Raw genomic sequence first — 25,757 nt, forward strand, 5'->3', positions numbered from 1 at the left:
TAACATATATATATATATCTTCCATTCCTCCAGAATGGCCCATAAAATGTATTTAGCACACATTTGTAGCAATGTATTAGAATCAACTCATTGAAAGAATTAATTCCAGAATGAATAAAACTCCCACAGCTGGGTTTTACTGCTTAAGAGGAGTTAAGGTAGAAGAACGAAAGGGATGGCTATCCAGGATAGGCAAAGAGAGGCAGAACTAATTACTTCTTTGTCTGAATGAAAGGGAAGAAAACGAACTGAATGCCTAGCCATAGGCTTTGGACTACAGACAGATTGTATGTGTGTGTATGTGTATCTGTATATATACATGGGAATAGAATTATATAGTATCTTTCCTCAAAGAATTTGTAAGTTGTAATGGATTTCTCTACTAGCAGCAATGCAATGATCTAGGACAATTCTGAGGGACTTATGGGAAGGAACTATCCACATTAAGAAAAGAATTGTGGGAGTAAAAACATAGAAGAAAGACATTTCCTCGATCACAGGGTTCAATGAGGATATGATTAGGGATGCAGACTGAAAATGATCACTTTACTGCAAATATTAATAATACGGAAATAGGTCTTGATCAATGATACTTGTAAAACAGTTGAATTGCATGTTGACTACTGGAGGGGGATGAGGAAGGTGAGGGAAAGAACAAGAATCTTGTAACCATGGAAAAATATCCTAAATTAATTAAATTTTAAAAATTTAAGAAAAAGAATTTGTAAGTTAGTGGGCAGATAAAGCATGTATACAAGTAACTTCAAGTTGTGATACATAAATAGGCAATGTTGAATAGAAAGGTATTTAGGAGGGAAGAGGCATTTCTGACAGAGGGAAAGCCCAAAAAGCCTGAGGAAAAACTTCATGGAAACAGAACTCTGAGAAAGGTCTTGAAGAAAGAAAATTCTTTTCTTAGATGGAAATGTGAAGGAAAAGGAGAGAAGCTACACAAACACATCAAGGTGGAAGATGGTTAGAGAAGATTGAATATCTGATCATTTTAGTGTTGTCTGGAATATGAATTGCTTTTAAGGAGTTCACATTCTAAATAAGAGGTAATCTCAATGGAAAGGCACTGGGGTAAGTGGGAGAAAGACTCCTGCAGAACATACGATTTGAGTCGCGGTTTGAAGGATGCCAGAGGAACCAGGAGGTCCTAGGTAAGGAAGGTGAGCATTCAAAGATATGACAAACAGCTAATAAAAAGTCACATAATAGGGATCTGGAGTTATTGTATGGACAGAAGGGGGGAAGTATGAGTAGACAGACTGGAAAGAATATTTTATGATTGAATCTACAGATATTAGGGAGCTACAGGAGGTTAGTTAAGGGAGTAACATGGTCAGACTTAAGCTTTAGGAAGATCACTTTGGTAGCTGAATAGTGGATGGACTGGAATAGGGATATACTTGAGACAGGGAGAATAACCAGCAGTAGTCAAAGTATGAGGTGATAGGAGCTTATAGCTGTGTCATTTTATGCACAAGAGAATGTGAATCACAAGATGTAGTTTTGTGGAATGAATGTGGGAGAGGAGTCAAGGATGATACTTAGGTTGAGTCTAGATAATTGAGAGAATATGGTAATTGTCTTTGACAATAATAGGGTAGTTGGGAAGAAATGAAGATTTTTCTTGGGGGGGTGTTATGAGTTCTCTTTGGGACATCATGAATTCAAGATGTTTATGGGACATCTAGTTTGATGTTCAAGAAACATTTAGTGATTTGAAATTGGAAGTCAGGAGAAAAGTTAGGGATGAGTATATAGATCAGGGAATCATCTGAATAGAGGGAATAACTAAAGCTTATCAAGGGAGACAGTCTAGAGCAGTGATGGCAAACCTATGGCATGGGTGCCAAAGATGGCATGCAGAACACTCTCTGTGGGCACATGGTTTCCCTCCCCCACCCCAGTTCCTTACTAGAAAGGCAAAGAGACTTGGGCAGAATGGCTCCCCTCCCCCTCTTCATCATGCCTGAGGACATTTTTTCATTTCACCCAACCCTCTGCCCAACAGCCCATTGAGAGCACACAGGAGGTAAGGTGGGTGACTTCCAGGTGGCAGAGCCAGAGGGGAGCAGAAAGCTCAGGGCACTTCCCTTCCCCTCTCTATACTCACTGAGGACATGCCTCACTTCACCTACTCAGCAGTCCAAATAGATTTCTTTCTCCCTTGCCTGTGTAGGGTAAAGGTGGGAGTCAGGGTGCACTAGACACTTGATGGGGGTTAGAGACATAGCATACCATGGGGCAGACCAATACTTGGTCTAGGGGTGGGAGGGGGATGGAGCCTGGTATTCCATCTCTAAAAGGTTGACCATCACTGGTAAAGAGGCGAAGAATACCCAGGCCAGAGGTGTAACACTGTTAGTGGATGTGACTTGAATGAAGAATTATTAAAAAAGAATAAATGTGCCATTCACAAACAGATTTTTGTTTTAATGGCAGAGTTGTCTATATAGTCACACAACAGTCTAGAAAAAATATACACTGAGTGTATATTTTTGATGATTAAGAAAAAATATTTGACTCAAATGAACAAAACAGAATATGTAAGGAATATTAAAATTTCTTGAGAGCTACTTCTATAGTAAGATAGCTTTGTTCAAAGGTACAGTATTTATCAGTATCAAATGAAGAAAACAGGGAGTTGTATTAGCAAAGGTCTTTGCCAGAGTCATGGAGAATATTCTGTGCACAGGCCAAATGGTCTATAGATAATAAAGTCCCACCAGGTGCTTTTGTTTGGAGATGACATTGTCCAGTCTGTACAGAATTGTGATATAAAGATAAAATCCCTGCCCTCAAGGAACTTCCATGTTTCTGGGGAATACAAAATGAAAGACTTCCCATAGGAAATACAATAGAAGTTGAGCCTTTAATTATGCTAGGGATTGTAAAAGGCTTCTTTGCAGTGAATGCCAATCATAGGGACTCAAAGGTGTTAACCAAATAAGCCACTAGGGAAAAAGGGATTAAAATACTTTTTTGCAGAAATCATATCATTTAACTTAACAAGTTGCACAAATATTATCATCTTCATTTTTTAAAAAAGCCTTTGGTATTTAGCTAGCTCCTGACTAATGCAAATAATGGATTCCCTTGAAGTGGTAACACTATTCAAATTAGCATTGTATCCTTCTACTGAACTCTATAACAAATCACCCTATTTTACATAATTAGAACTTCAAATAATATAAATTCATATACATCAAGAGTACTTCCTAGGATATATTATTCATGTCAATGAGGGTGTAGCTTTGTTTATAAAAATTAACTGCTGATACTCAAGTATGAGATACTTTTCATCCAATAATTAGTGGATTAGTACAAGACTTGAATCATGCATTTAAGTGCTAACTTCAACATCCTTATATTTTCATGTATTTCAAATTATAAGAGAGTATTTGGTCAATTGGCAGAAGCATCTTTCATTTTTTATCCATGAGCATCAGCAATATGGATGATATGAATAGTTGATGTTTATATAACACTTCATGTTTTATATACTACTTTGATCACATTATTGGCTTTATTCCTTACAAGTCTATAATAGATGAAAGTATTAGTAGCCACATTCACCATAGGAAGGGAAATTAACTCTGTATTATCTCCTCCATTTTACAGAGTATGAAACTCACTCAGGATAAAGTTTTAGTAAGTAAAGATGCAATTGCCTTGCCATTTTCACGTTACCATGATGACTTTCCTCTGTGAAATATGCTCTTCCTACACTTGAGATGGTTTCTTTACAAGTATCTTTTTCATCTGAAAATAAGGCACTTGGGACATAACTAATAAATGAGTTGTGGAAAGAGGCAAGATACAGAGCTAAACAGAGAGGTCACTTGGTTAATTGTTACTCTGGCTGTATACAGTACTTAAATGAATAAGTTAGTAGCAGATGAAGGGATCAGTTTAGATAAACCAGGCTTTCATACTGATTTTAGTTTGTCCTATTTTTAATGACAGTTATATGGCATATCAAATAATAAAATGAATTTAGAGTCAGACTTAGATTTAAATCAGATTTAATGTCCTTCAAAAACATTTATGATATGACTTCTGAGAGGAACATGGTGTATAATAGTCCCGTATTACTTTAAGGAAGACTTTGTTTTAAGTTGTACCTCTGACAATATGCAATTTTGTGGCAATAGAGAGACAAATCTTTATGACTACAGGCTAGAGCAGCCTAACTTGCTGATCAGCAGTTGGTGAAGAGAAGTTCCACACTGGCAATCCCCACACAAATTAAAATGTATTTAATACTTTCCCTGCCCCAAGAGCATCCACTATGTTTGGGACTCTGTGGAAAAAGAAATTAATTGGAAATTTTTTCATCTTTTTTATCATGTTGCTCCTTTCTGTGCTCTCCAAGTGGAAGCCTGAATGCTAACATCTTCTGAAAGTTATGAGTTCTAAAGTTTTGATTCTGAAATAAAACAGGCATTTATTCATAAATATAGAAAGGCACATTTCATGCATGTGCATATAATTCTGCAAAGAAAATTCCTTATTAAAAAACTCGGAAAATTCTTCAGGATTAAGTAGTTCTTTTTAATGACTTTTGGGATGAACTTAAAATTAATTAAAATAAAAATAAGATTGGGGTGAATCAGAAACATATGAGTAAATTTTCCTCAAAATGAACTAGTCTAATTTAATGGCATGAACAAAAGCACTGCCATATTTGTTTGTTTTCCCTGCAGTAACAGAAAAAAATTAGTCTAAGAAACACTGCCTGCCGAAAGAATTTATTCATCTCAAATTAAAAAAAAAAAAACAGCAGCAACAAAAATAAACAAATAAAAAGAAAGGCTTTAAAATTCAAGCTGCAGCCTTGTTATGACCCATTGCCGATATGCTCTTGAGACCCAACTTTCACACCTTTCCCAGATGCCTTGTTTTACTTCAACATTCAACATTCTTGTTTTATTGATTAGTCTTTACCAAAATAGAGGACTAAATGACTGTGAATAGAGTTCTTCCACACCAGGAAAACATGGGTTCAAATACCACCTCTCATAATTACTGGCCGTATGACATTGGACAAGTCAATTGACCTCTCAGTCCCCTAGGCAACTCTCCAGGTCCACAGTGTGCAGAGAAGCCTATAATCTATTGTAAAATATATCAAAATATACCAAATAAGTACAAATATTGGAATATATACCTAAGCAATGAAAACTCTTAATTAAAAAATTGAAAAAAATCCAATAATTGCTATCATTATTTTTTACTGATTCTGTTCAACTGAAAAAGCCACTGGAAACATAACGAGAGGGACACAGGCAATTCATTCCTTCAGACTGCTATTGCTTCATCATGCTGAAGAGGAAAGTCATTTCGCCTTTGGAGGAACTATATATCAATCTTTCAATCTTTACTCTAGTGCAGTGCTTTTTCTAAGATTTCTAACAATGACTTCCTTGCATTTGGTACTGTATCATTTAAATGCCCTTAATGCTAGCTTTAATCAAAAACCCTGAATCTCTTCATCCTCCTTATTCTGAATATCTTCCTCCCAGGAATGGGTTTTACATTTTTTGTAATGAATATACAGAATGCTGTCTTAAATATTTGAAGTCTTTAAGATACTACATGAAAATTATTAGCTATATATGTAGACGTATGACAGTAAAAGTCTTGAAATTGATGTATTGATAAATAGTTTTAAATGGTGACATCCAGTTGAGTTCCTGTTTCATTTATGGTGAAATGTTTTTACTCACTAAAGAAGGAGTTCTTTTAGAAATTATCAAAACTAATTCAGTCACATTTGGTGAATAAAGTAATTGGCCAAGCTGGGTAACATAATGAATCCTGTTCTCCAAAGAGGTGTGATTATGAAGGTCAACCAAATGATCTTAAGCCACTCATGAAAGAAATCTCTACAGAAGAATTTGTATGAGCAATAAAAGCATCAGCGGAATGAATGCATGGTCTCTCAGGGTCACTACATTTCAGGATAGATACCATCGACCAGTTTGAGTGTTTATGTTCTTATAAGAGTGTGTAGGGGTGTGTGTGTGTGAGTAAAAACATTGCCTTACTTTAGGTCTATACCTTGTATTTTAGGGGATTTTTTAAGAGTCCAACTTAACAATAGCTTACTAAATTAACTATGGTTAAGTAGAACTCTTAAAAAGTATCTAAATTTAACGCTGGCTTAAAAAATGTCATATCAAGATATATTTCAATGTTTTTTAGACTAGGAACTGTTTCCTCCATAAGGACTGTTGGGAGTGTTCCAGAAATATCCTGGGTTAGGAATATCAAGTGTCTCTGAATATCCATTAGATCAAATCTAATGGATGCAAATCAAAGGTTTGGGATTGGAGGAGTATTTGAGAATGCTCCATTCCCTCCCCCAAAGAAAAACAACAGTATGTTTGATATATTTTGGCTTTATCTATTTAGTATATCTCTTTAGGTATAAACACAGCAATAGAACAATAAGATATTTTATTGATTTTATTTTACTCAGGTCCAAGAACTTTAGATATCTGCTTCATTTATAGTCACACTTACTCTAAAAGAGTAGTAGAATAACTATAAATTACTCTGCTAGAAAATAAAATCAAAGTGGACTCTGTTGTGCTCAGGATCCAGCATGAGATCATTGTTTGAAAGTGATTTCCTGGAGAATAGCCTTTCCTAACCTTGGAACTCAAATTGATTAACCATGATTATAGGTAGTCCTTTATCCTTTAACCAGCAAGGATCTGGCATCAAAAGGAAGGAAAATTCAAGATAAATATATTTTAACATTCTAAGAAATTACTTCAAATCAAACAATTTAACTGAAAAAATAATTTTGCTTTTTTTTTAAGGATAGTATAATAAAGAAGACCCAATACATGTGTATTTAGCAACAGCTAAAGGTTTTGAATATCTTCAAAAAGTGGACGAGATAATGAAATAAAAAAATACTCCCTGCAGAATAAATCTATCAGCTTTCCATTCATTATCTTGTAGCATCAGATGATAGGTTTGTTATTAAATAAATGATATCATGCTGCAAAATTGTGATTGACTGATTTTACTAGTAGGGAACAGAAAACAGTATTCATGTTGAGATTTTTGTCAGACCTTTCCAATCTAATCAGCTTTGTGGAGTAGAACAGTCTGGGTGATTTGCTGACCATTGTTCTAAATTGCATTTGATTGGCCTGCTGGATATTAATATGCCTCTTGCTTTCAGCTTAATAACATTTGCCAGCAGGCATGAGGATATTAATATGCAAGGAAGACAATAAAACCATTCTTTAACATCTAGGTTTATTTAAAGTAAAACAAATCTAGATCATGACATGGCTGAAAATCATGGAAATAATATGATGATACTCATGACTTTGAGAATTCCACTTCCTAAATTCATGTCGTAGGGAGTATCATACACTTTAGGAATATTCCCATCATTTCTATATCACTGTATTTTCTTGTCTCTCCTACTATTGCTTGGATATTAAGCTGAACTCAGGTCTAGGATTTTTAGTTCTGACTGTCATAGGCATTTTGGGACACAACGTCTTTAGCTGGGAAATCAAAATGGGACTATTCACCCAAAGAATTGGGTCTTAGATCTTTAGTGCATGGAGAAGAAAAAATGGAACTGTAGATTTTAAGAAATTTAAGTAATAACAATGTACTGACTTTCAACACCGCAAAATGTCTTGGTATTTTCAGAGTTTATCTAGCCTTCACCAAATAGTCAGAAAACATATTTAAAAGGAAACCAAAGGAATTATGAATATCTCAAGTCTGCATGCCTGAACTTGTTTGTTTTCAGGAGAGATGCGTCCTGCAGATTATAATTAGTTTATAATTCAGATTACATTCAGATTTGTTAAGAAAAAAGTCTATTAATTTAATGAAAAATAAATAATAATTTACCCACATATTCTTAAAACTCTTAATAATTAGGAATTCCATAAAGAAGAAGAAAATGAAGTGGTAAAGCCTTTTTGTGGGTTCTGGCTATGTCTTAGACTTACTACAAGTTAGCGCGATATAAAAAGTAAAGGATAAAAAGTACAACTCACTCTTGTTGTGTAAGCAGCCTCTGGATCATCTTCTAGAACTCTCGAGAGGCCAAAATCAGAAACCTTGCACACCAGGTTGCTGTTGATGAGGATATTGCGGGCAGCAAGATCACGATGAACGTAGCCCATATCTGACAAATATTTCATTCCAGAGGCTATCCCTCGAAGCATTCCTACTAGTTGAATGACTGTAAACTGGGCATCATGTTTCTGGGAAACATTTTGAAATCTGTGATTAGTAAGTGTCACCGTTTCTCCACAAAAGTTTTTGGTTTTAGTGTTGGATATGAGCTCTTTTACTCAGCTGCCATTAGACAAACTGTACTTGCATTCAATCCAAGGCTACAGGCTGAAAACAATAAGCTTAACAAAGCATCAAAACAGAGCAGCTGGTGATTACAAGTAATCTTTATGTCCTTTAAAAAAACCCAGAGTGAACAACAAAGTTCTTTGAATTTTACATATGTATGTATATATGTATATGTATATGTTATCATAGAAAAACTTTCATGAGAATAAGAATATAGTTGCTTTCGGTGCAATTACTGTTTAGCTTTATTTTCTTTTTTTCTTCTTGTTAGTCTACTGTATTTGACATTAATTTGTTAGTAAAAAATAGTATATGAAAGTTTGTACAGAAATATTCCATCTCAGGATAATTTTGAAGTAGTTAAATGCAGCAAGAGATAGATAATATATCATGATGTGCATGCAGCTTCCATGAGATTCAAGCTATTTTATTACATACTATATATATGTACATATATATATATATATATATAATTTGTGTCCTTTAAATTCTCTGAAGACAGAAACTATTGATTAGTCCTCTTCATATGCCCCGCATGCACCTAGTGCAATACTTTCAAGGCAGTGTGCATTCAAGGAATATCTACTGTGATGGAATGGATTGGCAGACCTTGTACGCTTACATACCTAGATTGATTTCTGAAACCACACTTCACTTATGGGATAATCTAACAATCGTGCTGAACCACAGTGATATTCTTGTAAAGAGGGAATATGTCACCTTCTAACGGTGTAATACGGGGCTCATACTTATTTGTTAAAAAGACAGAACCATTGAAGAGATGGATGGGCTTCTAATAGGCAGCAGAGGCTGCTGCAAAGATGGAAACTAAAGGAGCATTTCTATTCTAGATGGATGTTATTTATGGTCTGTCTCTAGGATGCTTCTTATTTATTGTTTTATCTCCCATCTATCTTGAGGCAGCATACAAAGTATGAGGGAGGAGTTGTTCAGGTTTGGTTTTGAGGAAAATAAATCTGAAAACATTCACATTTGGGTGCTGGGAGAAGAGGACATGATTTTATAGGCTTCTCTTTACCATTCTGTGCCAAGAAAGTTCAGCATCTATCAATAAAAGTTGCCTTTAACTACAGAATACCTAATGCTTGGCGTAACATAAGAGGACGTCTATAACAATACCAACAATTCATTCCATTTGTATAGGGCAAGGAAAAAAACCAGACAATACTCTATTTACTGTTACTTGATGGACATGTCACAATAGCAAATTGTTAAATTAACCCAGATGATTTCAGTTTACAATAGTAATTTCTAGTCTATCAGATCAATTGTTCTTTAGATAGAACGTAGTTAATAAAGCTTATGTGCTCTTTAAGGGTTTTTTAATGTGAGCATGAATAAAGATGTCAAATTGTAAATGAGTGTATCACAATTCAAACTTTGGAGATACTGTAGGAGATAATTAATGATATTTTTATCAACAAAATTTAAAAACAAGAAAATACAGAAATATTCTAAAAAGAGACATTAATAGAGCGCCTCATTAATTAGTGATTCTTGTACATACTCGTAAGAAGCTGTCCAAGGAGCCATTCTCCATGTATTCTGTGACAATCATGACCGGTTTACCTGAAATATATTTTAAAAAAAGATTAAACATCTTTCTCAGTTGGTTGAGGATGTGAAATATGCATTAAAAAAAACATCATCTGAAACAATCCATAGATTCACAGGATCTGTATGAGGAACCAAAAGGAACTTTGAAAATATCTAATTAGCCTGTACCCCTTCATTTTCCAGAGGAAAAACTCAGGGCAAGAGGCATTAAGTAACTTGACCAAACTAAAAGAGATTATAAATGACAGAGCTGGGATTTGAATTCTGTTCCTTTAATTTCAAATTCAGTTTCCTTTCCCAATGCTTTTCAGGGTAAATCAGTATCTGATGGGAAGTGTTAAGAGTATCAGTGATAACACAAATCATTGAAATATACAAATAATCCGAGGCCTCGACTATACTTTGCAACTCCTTAATTAGACTTGTTATTATTACATCTGTTGTCAACTTTCAAAAGAATAAAAAAATGAATTGGGAAACTGATTTGAATTTCATCTTTTTTTCCTCTCCCCTATAGAGAAGTGTTAATGAATCCTAAAATGATCAGAAGGAAAGCTTCAGAAGGGACATGAGAAGAACAGGATAGTGACAACAAGCCTTAAGATAATTATTAGTTGCCAAATTAAAAAGACTAGCTTAGATTCATGAAAATTTGTTTTTAAGCACTCTATAAAGCTGACTTTTATTTACTTTTTCCATATGATTTTACATTAAAAGGAAGAAGGGATTTCCCTTTTATTCTAAAGCTAAGTAAACTGAGACCCAGAGATAATGAGTAACAGAAGTATGATTCAAACCATGGTTTTTCATATGAAGAACTCTTGACAATGGAACACTGTCTTTTTGTAAATCACTAAAAGTATGTATAGACAAACAGACAGCCAGACAGACAGACAGATAGATAGATAGATAGATAGATAGATAGATAGATAGATAGATAGACAGACAGATTTTTTTACAGGTAACACAAAGGGCAAAAGAAAGGCACATTCCCGGTGTAAACAGGTTAAATGTTGCCAATGTGTCTTGCATACTAGATAGGGCTAAATAACTGGAAATGGAGGTGATTTTGTCTTGTTTGACAGAGAAAAATAACAAATGAACATCTGACAATTGCATTAATAGTCATTTAATTTTAAAAGAGATCTTGTGTGGAGGACTGGAATATCTACACTAATGAAATAATACATTAAATGAAATGCAGAAGTATATAGTTAAATCTTTTTTCTTTTATTCAGTACCTATTATGTTCTAGTTACGACACTAGTCATCTAAGAATATCAAACCTAATAATTGAGTGTCTTGCCTTCAAATAGCTTACATTTTACTCAGCAACAAGCAAATGGATGAGAAAATACAAAATACCTTGAGAAGAAAGAAAACATTAACAATTAGAGGGATCGTAAATGTCTTCTCATAGATAGTGGCACCTGAGCTGAGACTGAAAAAAGGCATTCTAAGGGCTAGAAGGGAATATGATTCAGGCACAGTCAATAGCTATGGAAGGGAATGGAGATAGAAGACAGAATGAAGAGTTTTGTGAGCAGCAAGGAGGTTAATGTGGTTGGAATTTAGAGTAGATAAAGGAAGGTAATGTGAAATAAGGCTACAAAGGTGGCCTATTCAGTTTCATAATCTATGGTTTAAGAGTCCAGTTAAGATGACTGGGTCCCACTAATCAAATTCATATGGAATTGAATATAATTTACTAATGCATTAAAGCATTGGTAGAGCTGGATAGTGATGCAAATCTGATTCTTCCAAATTAGGAGAAAATACACATAGAATATAAACTGTTTATTTTTTTTTCTGTGCACTCTCTCTATTTCCCCCAAACTACATTCATTTCATTTAAGAAGAAAATTATTAAATTCTCAAATAAAAAATCTTAAATAAAAACAGAGAAACCTGTCAAAGGGAAGAGGTAGCATTAGCTTTTTTTTTTTAAATTGAGCTAATGACGAATCCCTCTCCCCTATACTGAACAGCACTAAAGTGTGCATCATAATTCTACCAAATGGAATTATTCATATTCGTGCAATCCAGAACCTAACTGCCCTATGGCAGAATTATGACTGATTACATCTGAGAGTCAGGAGATATGAGTTCTGGTTTTGACTTTAGTAATATTTGTTTGACCTGGATGTCATGCAACCTCTCTAGGGTTACTGATCGTAACCTATAAAAAATTAGATTACATGATCTCCACATACTCTTTCTGAAGAAAGCTTTATTTTTTGAAAAATTTGGCTGCATATCCTTCTATTAATTTTCAGAAAGTGAACAAATAAAGTGTGCACAAAAGATGAGCAAAAGAAGAAGGAAGGACAAAGTAGCTGAATGATCATACTGTAATCTATAGTGGCTTCCGCAAAATCTCAAGAATTAAAGCTATTCTTTAAGTGTGTTGGAGGAAACAAAATTAAGTCATATTTGTTCTTTTATTACCTCACAATACTTAAAATTAGGAACCATCCAGATGGTCTATTTCCCCTGATGTTCTATTTCATTGTGAAACTTGAGTTGCCATTCTGCAATCTCATCTCTGCTTTCTATATATTTATTTAATCCTCATAAGTGACAATGGTCATGAATGAAATGAATTATAGACTTAGAACCTCAAAGGTTATACTTAATTTACTTAGCAAACTGAATCTCTCCCAAGAGAGAGGAAACAACCTCTTTTTTCCCATTCCATAAAATTCTTCCTCTGACTTAATCAATTTACCAATCAATGAATGTATCCACATAAATTACAGTAAAGATACAGAATTACTCATAATTGTGGAGTCACAGATCCTGACTATTCTATTTCAATCAATAATGTCTAGAAGAGCTTTGGAAAAAGTCCTAAAACTATGGCATTCCTTTCCCCTAGAATTACAACTGATCTCATATTCAGAAAGAAATGTAAAATTTTCATCTTCTTCTCAACCTTTGATCTCTTTTAGCTTCTTTATTCAATCCTTGTGGTTTGATCCCTAAGGGAACTAGTAGCTAATATGGACATATGCATGTATATTATATACCCAGAGACAATATATACACATATGAATGCATATGTAAATAAACATGCATATAAATACAGTTAAATATGCATTCTGTATAACTGTATATAATGTTATTTAATATATTAAATGACATTTCATAAGGGAGCCATAAATCTAGAAAACTGTGATAGTTGGAGACTATATAGATATAAATATGAATGTATGCATATATGTTACTGTGTAAATATATATGTATTGTGTGTGTTTTCTTGCCCAGCTACCAATTTACTGCCTTCTTCCATCCCTAATAAATTAACTGAGTTATTGACATACTTTATGATCCCAAAACTCTGCAGAAAAGTCAGATATTTGCCATATAATTTAATATAATTAAAGTCATTTTTGAGTTTGTACATAATTGAGGCCCTTTCTTTGCTTATCAAGTTTTTCCCCTCCTGACTTTTTGCTTTTCCATTTTTCCACAGCAAAGTATTCCAACTTCTACATCCTTTTGCACCAAGGTATAAGAATCAGCAAACCAGAGTCTGATAGACATATTGTGAAGAGTCAATATTTATTTTCAATATTTTAGTGGTTCACATGAACTTTTTAACAAGATCGAAGTTTTAGGGAGGAAGAGATTTCTCAAAAAATTATTGGAATTACTTTAAAAAATATTCCATTTGAAATCATCCCCTCTCTATCAAACTATACCCTTTCTTACCTCTCAAAAAGTCCTCGAAGCTTTTGAACTATCCTCATCCATCACCCTAATGTTCAGATGCAGTTTAGCTCCTTAATACTCAACATATTTACATTTCATTCTTCATTCACACATTTGCATTTGTCATTGTATTTATCCAAAAAGATGTGAGCATATTTGCTCATTGATGGTAGAGGCCATATGTTCCCTTGACAGTATTGCTACTATCCATCAGAATTCTATAAATAGTGAACACTAAATCAATGCTGTCATTAGAATGGATCCCAAGAAGCAGAAGTGGTCAGGGATAAGTTTGAAAAATGAATTCCTAATTTTCATTCATTTGGATCATTAGAGATAAACTGTCAAAACTTCCACAATTAAGATGAAAAAAACTACATTGATCTACTACAATAAGTTCAGAGCCTTAGTGACAACTACTGACCATGAATACCATTGCACTTTCTGTCTAAATCTAAAATGAGGAATGAAAGATTAAAAAACAAAGAAACAAGGGATTTCAGATGAAGTATGAGATGTCTATTTTCAATCTTCTCTATAATCTTTTTTCCCCAGAATAAGGAAGCTTAAAGGAAAATGATAACCGATGAAATCAGAAATAATGAAAGATTTTTCAGTGTTGGAGCCTGACTTTATTACTTACTAAATGTTGCTATTTTGCACATATATACATTTTTCTTATATAATCATGTCAAAGTACTCTACAAATTCCTAAATGCCATTTCTAAATTCCAAATGGGAAGCAGATATTAACTTCCCATGTTTACATCATAAATCATTCATCTTTCTCCATGGAAGTCAGAAAAATATGACTTTATAAAGCCATAAAAAGCAAAGGAATGCTTGAGAATACTAGAGAAAAAAGAAGGAAAAAATCTTAATACTGGTTACCAGATATATGCTGTTGTGATAATGTAATCAGGATGAAGGTGATATCTAGAAAGCTTAATCAAGGATGAAATTGATAAAAGCCAGTAAGAAGGGAGAAATTCAGAAATGTATTTTGCCAGCCCTCCATGAGAGTGACTACATAAATCTCCTACTTTTCTTTACTTTGATTAGATAAAAGTTATATTAGTTGATGCACAAAGTTATTTCTCCAGGAATATTTTATAGGAAGAGGATGATTTCTTAAGCCAAATTCTCATTTGTGAACATCCAGTAAAATCACTATAAAAAGTGATGGTCATTTTTCTCACTTTTTATTTTTCTCAAGCCATTCTCCTTCTCAAGTACCTATAGAGACTGTATTAGCAAACTGGATCAAATATGAAATAATCAGGTTGTTCAGTGATTGCCATATCTTTCAAAACCTAATGCAAGACTGAATAACAACAACAACAATAATAAACTGATTAGTAATGTTTCTTCTATCACACCAGCTCAGAAATCATCAGTATTTATTTCTAGTTTGTATCATAAAAAATATAGGCCAGCTAGAAGGATGGAATACCGTGTGACCCTGAGCAAGTCACCTAACTCTGTATGCCTCAGTTACTCTTTTGTAAAATAAGCTGGAGCTTATTTTACTGGCAAACCACTGCAGTCTTTACCAAGAAAATCCAAAATGTGGTTACAAAGAATCAGACACAACTGAATGATAACAAAAAGACCCATAACAAATGCTATCTTTACCTACATATAGCACTTTAAGTTTGATTAAGCACACAACCTTGGGAGAGAAATAATTCTAGGATTATTTAATCCATTTTTATAAATGAGGAAATTGAGGTTCAAAGGGTTTCTATGTCTTGCCTAAGGTCAGAAAACTAATCAGTATCAGAACCAGGAGTGTACTCAGTAAGCAGAGTGCTTCTTTCCCTTACACAAAGAACTTCTCTAACAGGAGATGTTATCTTAATGTATGCATGTCTGATAATACTACTTGAAGATATCTGAGGGCAGGGATTTTATATTCTATTCTTTTGTACCCTGTCCCCAGCCTCAGACAGGAATACTGAACTTTGGTACAGAGTGGATGTCTGATAAATGCATATTAAACCAAAATGTAATAGGAAAGAGTACCGAGTCTGGAGTCAAAGGATTGTTGTTTGAACCTTTACTCTACTACTTGCTTGATCCTAAGCAAATCACGTGATCTCTGGATCTCAGTTTCCAAAATTGTAAATGAAGGGATTCGACAACATGATAACTTTTGTCCCTTTCTGCTGTGATTCATGATGCTATGAAAATAGTCCTAGAAGCAGATGTGGTTTGTCGAAGGGGTCAGTGTAAAATGGTCGGTCTGACGTTGGTGATGTTGTGCACTTTAGCTCCAGTGTTAAAATGTGCCTCATCCTTTAAAACTTCTGGCTGGGTGAAAGATATGCTACTTACAACTACATATAACAAAACTACTCTTTCATGGGATGAAATCGTGCATAATAAAAACATGCCCACTTACATTCTCGAGAAAAGAAATAAAACCTTCCAATATTTAAAACTCTCCTCTTCTGTCTTATTTGTTTTCTGATATGCAGAATACATTTTATTCATTAAATTAAAATGTACCCAGTCTAAAACACATGTTCCATAGAACTTTAAAGGAGAGTTCGACACTCATTCATCAAAAATGCAACCATTAATGCATGATAACAACTTATGTCAACGGTGTTTCTAAAATTTATTATACTAACAGGCTACACATTTCTGTAAATTATTAGTGAACTAAGCAGCACATGTGTGTTGGCTATTAAGAGCACTGGCTAGAAAGCACCCTGGAGACCCATGTAGAAGACAAGTTTAGAAAGGAAGAAATATGAAACAAGGGACTAATGTAGCAGTGGAACAAAAGAATGATATCTTATTCAACTAATGTATCCCATCACATCTGCAATAAGTGGTGTAAGATACAGTCAACCAATCCCATGCTCAGACCTCTCTCTGATAGAAAGTATATACTTTAAAGCTTGGGCAAAATATGTTCTAGAAGCCTCCTAAAACCTAATGCCATGAGAGGAAGGCACCTTGAAGGCCCGTGGGAATGCAAAGTTACTGCCAAGCAATCTCCCCCATTTATTTCCCCAATAAAAACTCAAGGATTAAAATCCCTTGCAAGCTCTTTCCAAGTAATGTCTTTAACTTAGTCAATAAAAATACATAGATGCTACAACTGGGAAGGCACTCCTGTTCTACTAGAGGACGAGAATTGTTGTTGCAATAATAACTTAAAGGAATACATATACGAGCAATCAGCTCAGGAATTATGGTATATATTATTATAGATTTGGGGGCTTGGTTTCCAGAAGACAATATGTCTCCTATTGTTCGGCTTTTCTGAAGGTCAGACACTCTTTCTGCCTTCTCTTGTTAAAAAGTAACATGAACATTTACATTGAAGACCTTTGGGACAGAAACCCCACTATTAAAATTGTTAATAGCCTAGCTGGAAATGAGCCAAGAATATAATGATTGAATAGAGAACTTGCTTAGACTGACTTGCAAAGGAGACATGACAGACTTAGTGGCTCAAAGAATATTTTTTTAAGTCTGCAAGTAAAAGCAATGATGAGCAAATTTGCCTATGCCAAAGGACCATGTCTGAGAGAGTGAAAGACAAAACAGAGGCAGTAAGAAGAGTTAGAAAGAGATAAAGAGATCCCTTAACTCATGAATTGGAAATGATGTGCTCAAAATGAACCAATTAAAAAGCTATCTTCACTTCCCAATCCTCATGCTATCCATTTGTTGTGAAAAAGAAAGAGCATCAGACTTACATCAGAAGGTGTAAGTTTGAAATTCTAGTTTCTCCATTGACTCTGGGAAGTTTACTTAATTATGTCCTTAACAATGTCCCCATATGTAAAATGGGCTGATGATCCTCGCATACTATCCTCTAAAAGATATCATGAAAAGAATTATTTTATAAACTTTGATGTGGAATATTTGTCAATTTTAGTCAATTGCATATTTGTCCCAATCGCCAGTTTTGCTATTATTGTTTTATTTTTTGTTTGTGATCCTTTCAGCTTTCTATCAATAACACCATGGCCTTTGTAAAGGAACAAAAGGTTGTGATTGGGCAAAAGAACATGCTTTGTTTATAAAACATTACATCTCTGCGCTCTTAAATGTACCATGCTAGCTATATTCTAAGTCACTGCTCCTTACTCCCAGATGTTATAATGTGCCAGACTAATAGCTCTTAGATCCTCCACAAAGAGAGGTCACAATCTAATCCTGGGTCTGGAACCCTATTATGTTTGCAATACATAAAATTGCTGGGATTTATAGAGACAGATTTGGCAAACCTTCCATACTTCTTTGGCCAGGGAGATATATCAAATGTAGGGTTTTTATCCTAAGAATAAGCCATTTGTAATCTATATGAGTCAGTTACAAGATCAGGCATGAATATGGTGTTTTTACATATGTTACTGACAATTTATATCCTTCTTCTTTTCTCTTTCCTAAATTTCTTCAGAATGCCCTTGACTGCCTGTAAGCATTTAGGCATGATCCTATAATCTTCGGGACAAAGGCCACATCAGGAAAAACAAAAAACAAGCACCATAGACACAAGGGGTACTAGTGCTCAGTCTGACTTCTCACTGTAGGTACTTCTAGTTAGAGGAAGTGGAAATCAACATATAATGGCACGCTTTCAATAATGCATTACTCTGGAAAGAAGGAATTCTACTATCTAATTAAATTTAATAGGTTATGGGAATCTGCCAATGAAATCGATCCTGTTCCCATAGAAACATGTACAAATATTGCCCAACTCCATAGCAAGAGGTATATTACCTGTGGCCAGAAAATCCTGAAGTTTGGATGCCATGGGTGGGAATGGGGAGGGGGTAGTTTGACCTGTACTTTTTACGTTGTTCAGCAACTAACTGTCTCTCTGAAACGTAAATAAATTCAAACCAAAGTCCTTAATAGGATGCTCAAAACTAATTCAAAGGACATGATTTAATCAGAGCATTTTTCTGCAAGAAAGCAGCCCCACAGTGCTTCTGTCCATATTCTCCTTATACTGTGGCTAAAGTATAAAACAAAATGAATAACTGTGCTTCTACATATACTTGGAATGTCCAGTTGAATTTCTGAGTATATACTGACCTACCCACACTATAATGAAGGGAAATGAAAAGCCTCTTATTCCCCAAAGAATTTTTGGAAAGAACACAAAGTCCATTTGAATTTGACACTTCTATGAAGTAAGAATTAAGGATATAATTGGCAATCAATACTAGATGAATGATAATATATGGCAAGTATTATAAAATGCACAGAAGCGTCAACATTTGCATTAATAAGATAATGTCTATTGGCCAAATAGTGCTCAAATGTAGAACAAATTAATTATTTCCTAAACTGTATCAAAGTCTTTATTAGTCTATTTCAATGGGAGAAATTTTCTATTGATGTAATTTGCCTAGAGAACGGTTGCTTCAAACCTAGGAGAACCCTTGAACTTTAAGGCAACTAATGCACATGCCCTGTAGATTCTGGTTGCAATTGGGGCCAGCTTAGGAATTCCACAATCACCTCCAAAGGGCCTCTCTGAGTCAGCTTGTGCAATAATAAGCAGGAGGGGTGAAATGAAAAGTAGGAAAAACAGGGTCAGTATTTCTGAAAGGGATCCTAAAGTGCCTTTAAAATTCGCTCCCAGACTAGCCTAGTTCCTACCTCGATCTTTACATTTCCAGAATGATTCGGATCTCGTAGAAGCTTGGCATCACAATAGCTTCTGGATCCACTCTGATCTTCACTGTTGAATGTTCTGAAGTGATCTTAGAACCTCTAAAGTTGTTTCAAGGTCTAAATTTGTGAATTTAAGTTCCCCAAATCCTAAATAAATATGTGGCCAATTCAGGAAAAGTGACAACCTGGGAGCCAAGTCAGTTGGATTGGAAACACTAACCTTAGCCTTCTCTTTGAACAATGGAGTTCTGCTTTGTACAATAGCCCATGATAGTTGTGTGTGGACAACTATAAGGGAATAACGTTAACTAAGTGAGATTAAACAAACTTGGCATGTATTCCCCAAAGAAGTTTGCTAAAGACTTACTTTTGGTAACAACTCCTTCAAGTCGAATGATATTGGGATGGTCAAACTGGCCCATGATACTGGCTTCCCCCAAGAAGTCTCTCCTCTGCTTGTCAGTGTATCCTACTTTGAGAGTTTTGATGGCTACTGAAATCTCTTTTTTGGAAGGAAGCTTCAAGCGGCCACTACATACTTCTCCAAATTCACCTGGAAGAGAAGAGGGGAACAGAGGGGAAGTTAAGTCAATTCCAAGAATCCTAAATTTCCCTTTATTCATTTTTGTATGATTCACAGTAAATACTATAATTAATATGATAGTTAAATGTGATATGATATGAAATAAATATGATAGTTAAATATGATAGTCTGTGAGAATGTCTAGGAAATCCCAGTATATACTAAGTAATGAACGTTCATAGTAGGAGCGTCCAAAATCCTTTGATTTCTCTACTTTTCTAGCTCTATCATTATAGATTCAGAAACAGGGGAAGGCAGCAGGAGGATAAGACACTGCTTCAGATTTTTCTTCTACTCTGAGAAATTGCCAGTGTCTCTACAGACAGTTCCTGCCTACCACTTGTGCCATAGATTGAGTCCTCACAACTATTTCAGATACTCAGCTGCATTGTTTCCATTAAGATGGGCATTTGGCCTTGTCACTGAACTTCTGGAAAATGAGGAAGATAACATCTGCTACTGATTTACTTTATAGGACTTTTGGAGGATTATTCACATACTAGCTATAAAATTCTCTGAACTCCTAGGCAGAAAGGGATGAAATATAGTATATCATACATGTATGAGACATAAAGATATTGTAGATCAACTCCATTTTTCCATTTCTGAATTTGAAAATAAACAAAAATGACAACTATATCAAACAAATAATGAAAATAAGCATGTACCCATTAACTAAGACATAGTGGTCTTTTAAAAATTCCATAGACCAAAAATAGTTTTAAAAGTATTTATTTGAGCACTATTAAAACATTATTTTATAGGAAGCATTATTAATCCTTTTTGTAATATATCTCATAGTCACTGTGAGAAATAGAAGAGTATTTATTGAGTCAGATATTTTTGACTCAGAATATACCAAGAAAAATCATCAGGTTTTAAAATCAGAGAATACTCCTTTAATTGTTGAAATGCTCAAATTTGAATGTATATTTGACACCTCATACAAAGACTAGAGGCCACTCTAATAGATTATGTGATGTTATTAAGAAAATGCTATTATAAGCATTTAGTTTAATTTCTTCTTTTCTGACATATGTTTAGCCCTTCCCTTCTACCTCCATCATTATTCTGTATTGGTTCCAAAGCTTCCAAGAAGAAAGATAAGGGCCAGGCTATGGGAGTTAAGTGATTCGCCTAGAGCACCCAGCGAAGAAGTGTCTAAGACCAGATTTGATTCGATATATTTTAACATAAAAAATCTTAGTTTAATATATTGGTTAAATGTAAATTTCCCAGACTATCTTTTCAAAGAATACCTTTGAGTAATATTGACATATTTGCTCACTTTTGTATCAATAAAGTATAATCATATATTTTGGGAAAATGCTCATCTTCAATCCCTGAACTACTTTATCCTAACAGAGGTAGTTTCATATACTTTAACTGCTGATACTAATCACAGAATAAGGAGAAACTCAACCTGTCTTTTCTACTAGTTTTTAGTTCTCTTTTAACTATAATGGTCAAAGTGGGTTTTTTCCAGATATAAAAATTTATATCACCAATTCATTTACATACCTCAGAGACACATTTAGAGGCTAATGAATGAGTCTATCTATCTATCTATCTATCTATCTATCTATCTATCTATCTATCTATCCATAGAATGACTACTCTCTATCTGCATTTGTGATTGATGCAGTTCTGTTCATTTTCTCATTTGGAGTTCTATCTTCTAAATATGTTTTATGCCTCTGCCCAAAGAGAAATGGGCACAGGGACACTTGCTATCCCTTTCTCCTTTTTACTCTCCAACGAAATGAATGATATTTCTTTGATTTTCTAATGCCCTTTATAAGTTCCTTAAATTTTCTTACACTTACTTATCATCTGTAGACTTGAATTTTTTTTATTCTACAACCATGCTCTGTAGAACCGAAGACTCAAGGCAGTAGAGGAATAGAAGACTATTAATGGGAGAATATTCTTTAGGAGAAAAGGAAAGGGATGAACCAGGAAATATCAAGCTAGAAAAAGGCAAAAATATCTTGTTCCTGAATAATGTCCAATGGAACTGTGCAGATTGGCCAAGGTCGGCTTATGGTTTTACACATAAATATAACTTTTTATAAATTATGCCTTCGCTAATAGAGGCATAGAATTAACTGAGTATTTTAATGTAGCACACCAACAAATAATTTTTTATTAAAAAATCCCATCCCAAAGAAATACTAATCACCTAACAAACATATAAAGTCAGTGGCATCTCCAAGCATACCTTGTGTGCAACATCCTGTATTTATCCCTTTTTTACCTCCTGAGGGAATATGAGTGATCCAGTAGAGGTAAGAAGGGCCAGAAGAAGTAAAGGAGTAGGGGAGAGGTCTAAAGAGTGAGTTAAGAATTCCCCACCAAGGCTGCAGAGATCTGCTTTCCTCTCCATGAAATATTCAGGGAAAGATACTTTGTCACCTTAAAGAATAGAGGAGCAACAGTTATCTTTGCTGAGTTTGTGATCATGAAAAAGGAAGCGCCAAACAGGAGCTGTGCCAAAGACCAGGGGCAACTTGGCAATCAGCAATTGGTGTCTGAGGAAAATTAAGCTAGAAACCTCAACAGCTATGCTGGAGAACAGAATTAAAGAGCAATGGGCTGCACCCATGAGCAGGAGCAGTTTTTATGCAGTTAAAAAAGGAAATGATTCTCTTATTTTGGCTAATGAGAGAGAAAGACTAAGCTTGAAATTTCTCTCGCTGTAGCTGGTCATCTGGAAGGAATTCATTTTCAATTTGCTTTGCAGAGATAAAAGTAGAAATGTATTGTACACATTTAGAAATAAGGGCTGAGGTTGACATTGTTTTATAACTTATTTTTATCTTAATTAAATATTTTCTTATTTTAGAGTTGTTCCCTACCTAGATCTGTGGTTATAGTCATTCAATGAATGCCTGAGAGTGAGTCAGTTTCCATGAGAGACAGACTTACAAATGGGAGGTCTTGGATGCAAATCTGGCCTCACACACTTCCTAGCTGTGTGAACCTGGACAAGTCACTTAACCCCAATGACTAGTCTTTGCTGCTTTTCAAGGTTTTTGTGTTTAAAATAAAGTATAATATATGTAAGGTATGAAGAGATATTAGGTCTGGAAATTATCTTGGATTTTAGTGGACCAGATGATCCACGTGAGTTATCACTGTGATAGGGAACCAAAAAAGCTAATATAATCTTGGTCTCTATTAAGATGAATATAACTTAGAAGCAATAGTCCCACTCAAATCTTTCAGACTTCATCTGGAAAATTGTGTTCAGTTCTAATCACCTTAGTTTTATAAGACCATTAGTGAGTAGAAGGGTATTGATTAGAAGACAGCTCGGATGGTCGAGGTAACCTAGAAGAATCAGTTGAAGGAATTCAGACTTGGAGACAAGACTTAAGAGGGACATGATGGATACATTCAAGTTTTTAAAGGGCTATTATATAAAGGAGGGAGAACATGTGATCTTTTGTACCTTTCTGGGCCAAACAGAGACAAATTTAAGTTTTGTGTCAAGAAAATCTTTCTGACAATGAGAGAAGTCCAAAAAAAATTGTCCACTCCAAAGAGGTAGTGGTTCCCTCTCCTTGGAAATCTTCAAGTAGGGTTGGATGACTGCTTGGGTAGATTAAATGAATTATTCCTTTTATGTCTGGGTTAGAATTTATGATTACTAAAGTCTCCTCCATTTTAGCAGATTATAAGGGGACAGCATGTCTTGCAAGCTCTCTGAGGTCAGATAATTTATCTCATTAAATTTCTGTAACCCTAATGCCTGACATAGTGCCTGCACATGGTAGTTGCTTATAAACATTTGCTGAATTGGACATACTGGTTAATTCTCATAACATGTCATTCGTATCTAAGAAGAAACCTACTTTTAAGATAGATTTTATTTATGTCAATAAAGATGACAATGAATTAACTGAAATCTGATTTAAATACATAATTTAATTCTCTTAAAGAATTTTTTATTTCTTGGTTTAGTTCTTTTTTTTTTTCATCACTGCATCTCATATCTACTATGACCTAGCATTTGACAATCAGGAGTTACGTCCCTTCATGCCACAAAGAGGCATGAGAGTGGGGTTTAGTTCAGATTCCAACTTAAAACTTCTTCAGCAAATACCAATTGGGGTGTTGAACTAAGTTCCATTGTTAGTAATGATAGATAATACATTTATAAAAACTGGAGAAGGCAATGAGGTCACTAAATGGAATTATTCTTTTCAATGACCTTCAAAAATACTTCTTTCTACAATTTAAATAAAATGTCTTTTTAAAAAGCAATTATGTAAATAGTCTTTTAAAAAGATAAACCAGGTTCTCAATTATAGTCGACAGACCTTGGTTAAAAAAGAATCTGGACTTGCAATTCTACCCTCAATAGCTTTATGTTTAAGAAATTTTCCTCAGAACAAGCGATTATCATATTAAATTGAAAATGAATAGGACTAAGGATATTATATATTTTCATTGAAAATTTTCATTTAATTAATTCATTTAGAATGTTTTTCCATGGTTCCATGATTCATGTTCTTTCCCTCTCCTCCTCACTCCCCACCACCCCACAGCCAACAAACAATTCCACTGGGTTTCACATGTGTCACTGATCGAGACCCATTTCCATATTAATATTTGCACTAGGGTGATCGTTTAGAGTCTACATACAGATATTATGTATTTTTGAAGCTTCTTCTTTAGCTCATATAGTTCTGACCGCTGCACCTCAAGTAAGACAGAAGAACTGAGAAAAGGTCCAGAGAAAGGTAAATAAAATGAATGCGGGTGAGAGAAAGTCTAAAAGTTTAGACTTGAAAGATATGGGTGGGATAAACCATTTCAGAATGCCAAACCTGAAAAATAACCTTAAAGGCATGGACGGGGTAGCTTCAGGACAAATAAAATAAATTGCAGCATCACCTTTCATGGAGGGACACAAATATAACAACATTTTCATCTTAAGAGGAGGTACATCCAGAACCCTTTTGTGGTCCAAAAGTGAAATGGGATCCTGAGCATTTTGACGGACTGTCTCTCATGTCTGCCATGATCTCTCTCCTCTCTGGTCTCCTTCAAGTCTCAGCTAATGTCTCATCTTGTTCAATAAGTCCTTCCTAGGCCTCCTTAATACTAGTGTCTTCCCTCTGAAATTTTCCTCAGTTCATCTTGTATGTGTGTATCTTGTTTGTTCACAGCTGTTTGCATGTTTTCCCTTCCATTAGACTTCGAGTCCCTTAAAACCAAGGATTGTGTTTGTTTTGTTTTGTTTTGATTCTTAAATCTTAGCATGATGCCTGGTCCATAGCAGGCATTTAATAAATGCATGTTGACTGACTGACAGTAAGTAATTATCTACTCGTTCCAGGAGAAATTCAAGCAAAGGAAGGATAATGAATCTGATATAGAGGTTTCATAACCCAGTTGTTCAGTGAATGAAGATTGCAAACTCTGTATGCTTTAATATGATAGCTGGCACTAATTTAAAAAGAGTATCTAAAATGAAAGAAGGCAAAAATCATCCCATTGTACTCTACTCTTGGTCAATCCCTACCTTCAATACTGTGATCAGCTCTTAGTGTCACATTTTGAAATAATATTAATAAACTGAAGCACATTCATTGAGAGTCACTAAGGATGGGGAGAGGGACTTACTATCATTCCACGTGGGGGCTGGTTAAAGGATTTTCTCAAAAAATCTTAGGAAAAAGAAGGTAATGAGTGCATGATAGCTTTTTTCAGGAATTTGGGGGGCTGAGAAGGGAATGATGAATTGGATATAATTTGTTACATCCTTGAAACAGAACTAGATTCAATGGGGTTAAAGTTGTGGAAACATGTGTTTGTTTCACTGTAAGCACAACAATAACAAACATTTGTCCAAAAGTATAAT

At 34.7% G+C, this 25,757-nt stretch overlaps 1 protein-coding gene across 1 annotated transcript in view; it reads right to left on the reverse strand.

Moving 5' to 3' along the window:
• The window catches only part of EPHA3 (EPH receptor A3), a 397,715-nt gene that overhangs the window by 37,526 nt on the left and 334,432 nt on the right, over nucleotides 1–25,757 (reverse strand). Inside the window, exons 11-13 of the mRNA XM_007500776.3 lie at nucleotides 19,670–19,855; nucleotides 9,890–9,951; nucleotides 8,052–8,261 (exon numbers count right to left, since the gene is read on the reverse strand). Coding sequence (XP_007500838.1) covers nucleotides 8,052–8,261; nucleotides 9,890–9,951; nucleotides 19,670–19,855 — 458 coding nt within the window. The remainder of the gene's footprint in view (nucleotides 1–8,051; nucleotides 8,262–9,889; nucleotides 9,952–19,669; nucleotides 19,856–25,757) is intronic.

The sequence above is a fragment of the Monodelphis domestica genome, chromosome 8 (assembly GCF_027887165.1).
Source record: "Monodelphis domestica isolate mMonDom1 chromosome 8, mMonDom1.pri, whole genome shotgun sequence".
Taxonomy (NCBI): Eukaryota; Metazoa; Chordata; class Mammalia; order Didelphimorphia; family Didelphidae; genus Monodelphis; species Monodelphis domestica.